General features: G+C 42.3%; 1 protein-coding gene across 1 annotated transcript; it reads left to right on the top strand.

Annotated features, from left to right (window-relative positions):
• The first annotated feature begins 782 nt into the window (after positions 1-782).
• On the top strand, positions 783-1,403 carry LOC112503433. The gene has a single exon (XM_025107475.1). It carries the CDS (start codon positions 783-785, stop codon positions 1,401-1,403), a length of 621 nt encoding a protein of 206 aa, XP_024963243.1.
• Positions 1,404-4,154: the final 2,751 nt, after the last annotated feature.

Raw genomic sequence — 4,154 nt, 5'->3', positions numbered from 1 at the left:
TTATAAATTCATTTGATTGTCTTTGTTGTTTCCTTGAAATTCTATTTCTCGTTAACACCTGCTTTTGATAAATATTGACTCTTATATTTCTAGATTTTTCTTATAAATGTACTTACATGAGTCATAAGAAAGACCATAGGAAAGATCTGAGTGGGTAAATGAGCATTTATTAGTATGTTGTTTAATATTTTAGTTTTTTTTCATTTCTAGAATGATGTCTGCTCATGATGATGTTAGGATCAAGCGCTTACCCACTACACCAAAAGCAATTGCCTTGGTGAAGGCGCAACCATATTTTCCTTAAACCGTAGCAGCTAGCGCCACGTTTCGATTTAGGAAGATGCTGGAACCGTGACCAACAATCCCCCCCAGCATCTGCCGGTACTAATAAGAGCTTCGTTAGAAGTCAATGGCCGCGCATCATGCCTTTCTCATAATTATGCACTCCTTGCATATTATGCACACCATGGAATTCGAACCCGTGACCTGCTCTGATACCAATTGTTAGGATCAAGCGCTTACCCACTACACCAAAAGCAATTGCCTTGGTGAAGGCGCAACCTTATTTCCCTTAAAGCGTAGCAGCCAGCGCCACGTTTCGATTTAGGAAGATGCTGGAACCGTGACCAACAGATGATCATGCAAGTCATACACCAACAAACCTGGATGTTGGTGGGCATAACCCGGATTTAAATGAGGGTTTCGAAACCTCACGCGTTCACTTGGAAACTGGTCCACTCTTCGAGGAGGATGCCCCTTTATTTCCTCATGGCGAATGACTGATGAAGCGGGTTACCGATTTCGTGCGGCAAGTTCTTAATGAACATCGAAAGGAGGATATTGTGAAAGGGAAGCGGGTTGATACGGGTGCCATTTCTCAACCTAAGTCCACCCAAACTTCGTTTAAAACATTCAAAACTAGTGGAGCAACTGAATTTAATGGGGTTTCAGATCCAATTGTAGCTATCGAATGGCTACTGAACACAAAAAAAGTGTTTCGGATCTCCAAAGTCTCTGAAGAGGATAAGGTTAACTATGCGACCGCTATGTTTATGAGTAGTGCACTGATATGGTGGGATGCAACTTACCAGTCTCTGAATAAGGCTGAAATAAATAATTTAACTTGGGAAGGCTTCAAAACCATTTTTCACGAACAATATTGTCCCCCTGACCTACTGAAATGGTTGGAGAAAGAGTTCATTGACCTTAAACAAGGAGATTTGACTGTGGTGCAGTATGAGACCCAGTTCAATATGAAGGCACGTTTTGCTTCACATTTCGTTACCTCTGAACAACACAAGATTGAACATTTAATTGACGGTCTGAGGAGAGAGATTAAAGAATTTGTATCAAATTGTGATCTTACAAGTTTTCGGAGAGCGATTGAATGTGCTAGACGATGAGAACACGAACTTTCTCTCTATGGTGAATCCGCACCTGAACCAAAGAGACAGAGAACTAAAATAACAACTTCTCTACCTGCAAACCGACCTAATCGATCTTTCACCCCAAGAAGGAGTCAGTCTCAGAGTGCTCCTCGAGCCCCATCTCGAGCCTATTCCATGTAGGTGTAATATTGTGAATACAAGTGAAGTGAATATATGAATTGTAGAACTAATACAAATTTATTGCAGTCAAACACACCTCGCGCATGCCAACGATGTGGCAAGGCGCACTCGGGACGATGTTTCTCTGAACCATCCAAAATCTCGTGTTATTCCTGTGGTAAAGTTGGGCATATTCGTACAAATTGCCCAAGACGAGATCGAGCGTGTTATACTTGTGGAGCTTATGGACATCGTCAACTTAATTGTCCAAATGCCCAACGTGAGGATAGTAAGACCTCAGTACGACAACCAACGGTGGGGGGTTCCTCAACCCGAAAGGAGGAAGTACCGAGAGCAAGAGTTAGAGCATTCCAGATCACAGCAGAGGAGGCTCGGGAGGAGCCGAAGCTCGTCACTGGTATATTTTTCCTGAATTCTCATCCTGCACGTACATTGTTTGATTCTGGTTCTACGTATTCCTTTGTGTCGCATGCCTTTGTTCGCTTTCTCGAATCTGTTCCTGTACTTTTTGATAGACCGTTTTCTGTGGATACCGCTAGTGGAACCCCTTTAGTAGCTGATAGAGTATTCAAAGATTGTACATTAGTATTGCAGGATCAAAATTTCTCAGTAGACTTAATCCTTATGGATATTCGTGGCTTTGATGTGGTTATTGGTATGGATTGGTTAGTAGCAAATCGGGCGGTTATTATTTGCGTGCAACGGATGATCCGAATACCAATTAGTGAAGGAGATTATGTTTATGTGTACGGAGAAAAAGGGGTCGGTGACATCAAGGTAATTTCTGTACTCAAAGCTCGACGATATTTATCTATGGGGTGCACTTCTTTCATGGCATATGTTTTAGATGCCACTAAAGAAAGAAACAAGTTGGCCAAGGATGTACCCGTGGTATGTGAATTTCAGGATGTCTTTCCTGATGATTTGCCTGGTCTACCACCGGACAGGCAAGTAGAGTTTCGAATTGATCTTGTGCCAGGTGCTGCACCTATTGCACGGACACCCTATCGTCTTGCCCCGGTGGAAATGAAGGAAATGATGAGCCAATTACATGGATTATTGGATAAAGGTTTCATCCGACCGAGTACTTCACCTTGGGGTGCTCTGGTGTTATTCGTGAAGAAGAAAGATGGTTCATTTTGCATGTGTATTGATTACCGCGAGTTAAACAAAGTAACAATCAAGAATAAATATCCGTTACCTCGTATTGACGATTTGTTCGATCAACTACAGGGAGCAAGTTATTTTTCCAAGATCGATTTGAGATCCTGATACCATCAGCTCAAGGTGCGGGAAGAAGATGTACCAAAAACGGCTTTCCGTACCCGATACGGACACTATGAGTTCTTGGTAATGCCATTTGGTCTAACGAATGCTCCGACTGCATTCATGGATATGATGAATCGAGTATGTCGGTCTATGCTCGATAAGTCTGTCATTGTCTTCATTGATGACATACTTGTGTATTCTAAGTCAGAAATTGATCATACTACGTATCTCCGTCAGATGTTGGAGTTACTAAGAAAAGAGAAATTATATGACAAGTTCTCGAAATGCGAATTCTGGCTCAGAAAGGTGCAATTCTTAAGGCATGTGTTCTCCGATGAGGGTATTTCCGTCGATCCATTTAAAATTGAGGCCATTCAGAATTGGGAACCACCGAAGAATGCCTCAGAGATCCGCAGTTTTCTTGGATTAGCGGGTTATTACCGACAATTCATAAAAGACTTTTCAAAGATTGTCGTTCCCCTTACTTCACTAACTCGCAAAGCTGTGAAGTTTGTATGGAATGAAGAACAAAAGAAAGCTTTTCAACTCTTGAAAGCTTGTTTGACGAACGCTCCGATTCTTGCCTTACCCGAAGGTAATGATGACTTTGTGGTCTATAGTGATGCGTCGAAGTTGGGATTGGGTTGCGTATTGATGCAACGAGGCAAGGTGATTGCGTATGCCTCCCGACAGTTGAAGGATTATGAGAAGAACTATCCCACTCATGATCTTGAGTTGGCGGCGGTAGTGTTTGCCTTGAAATTATGGCGTCATTATCTTTATGGGACGAAATGTCAATTATTCACAGATCACAAGAGTCTGAAGTACATTTTCGATCAACAGACTTTGAATATCAGACAGCAAAGGGCCATGGAGTTAATAAAAGAATATGACTGTGAAATACTCTATCATCCTGGTAAAGCCAACGTGGTGGCGGATGCTTTGAGTCGAAAAGCGTATGTCTCTTATATGTGTTACGCAATCACTCACACGTCTATACAGTCTACGCTTGTTGACGACATGCGAAGATGGCAAGCTGTGGCTTTAAAACCTGAACATGTGAAGTCTGAGGGATAGTTGGATGTGTAGATTCTCTCTCGGAAGATAATCGTGGCATGAAAGTGTTTAGATCCCGAATCTGGGTGCCGAAACTTGGTGGTGTGCGAAAGACTATTCTGGCAGAAGCTCACAAATCTAGAATGTCCGTTCATCCCGGCAGTACAAAAATGTATCATGATCTGCGTACCGAGTTTTGGTGGCCGGGCATGAAAGTAGATATTGACCGTTATGTTGAAAGATGCGTTACGTGTTTGCAAG

This window comes from Cynara cardunculus, unplaced genomic scaffold, assembly GCF_001531365.2.
Source record: "Cynara cardunculus var. scolymus isolate 2C unplaced genomic scaffold, CcrdV1 Un_Scaffold_3000, whole genome shotgun sequence".
Taxonomy (NCBI): domain Eukaryota; kingdom Viridiplantae; phylum Streptophyta; class Magnoliopsida; order Asterales; family Asteraceae; genus Cynara; species Cynara cardunculus.
This window is presented reverse-complemented; position numbering and strand designations above follow the sequence as displayed.

Excerpts from the sequence above, each read along its gene's own strand:
- LOC112503433 (XM_025107475.1), top strand. The coding sequence starts at position 783 with ATGAAGCGGGTTACCGATTTCGTGCGGCAAGTTCTTAATGAACATCGA.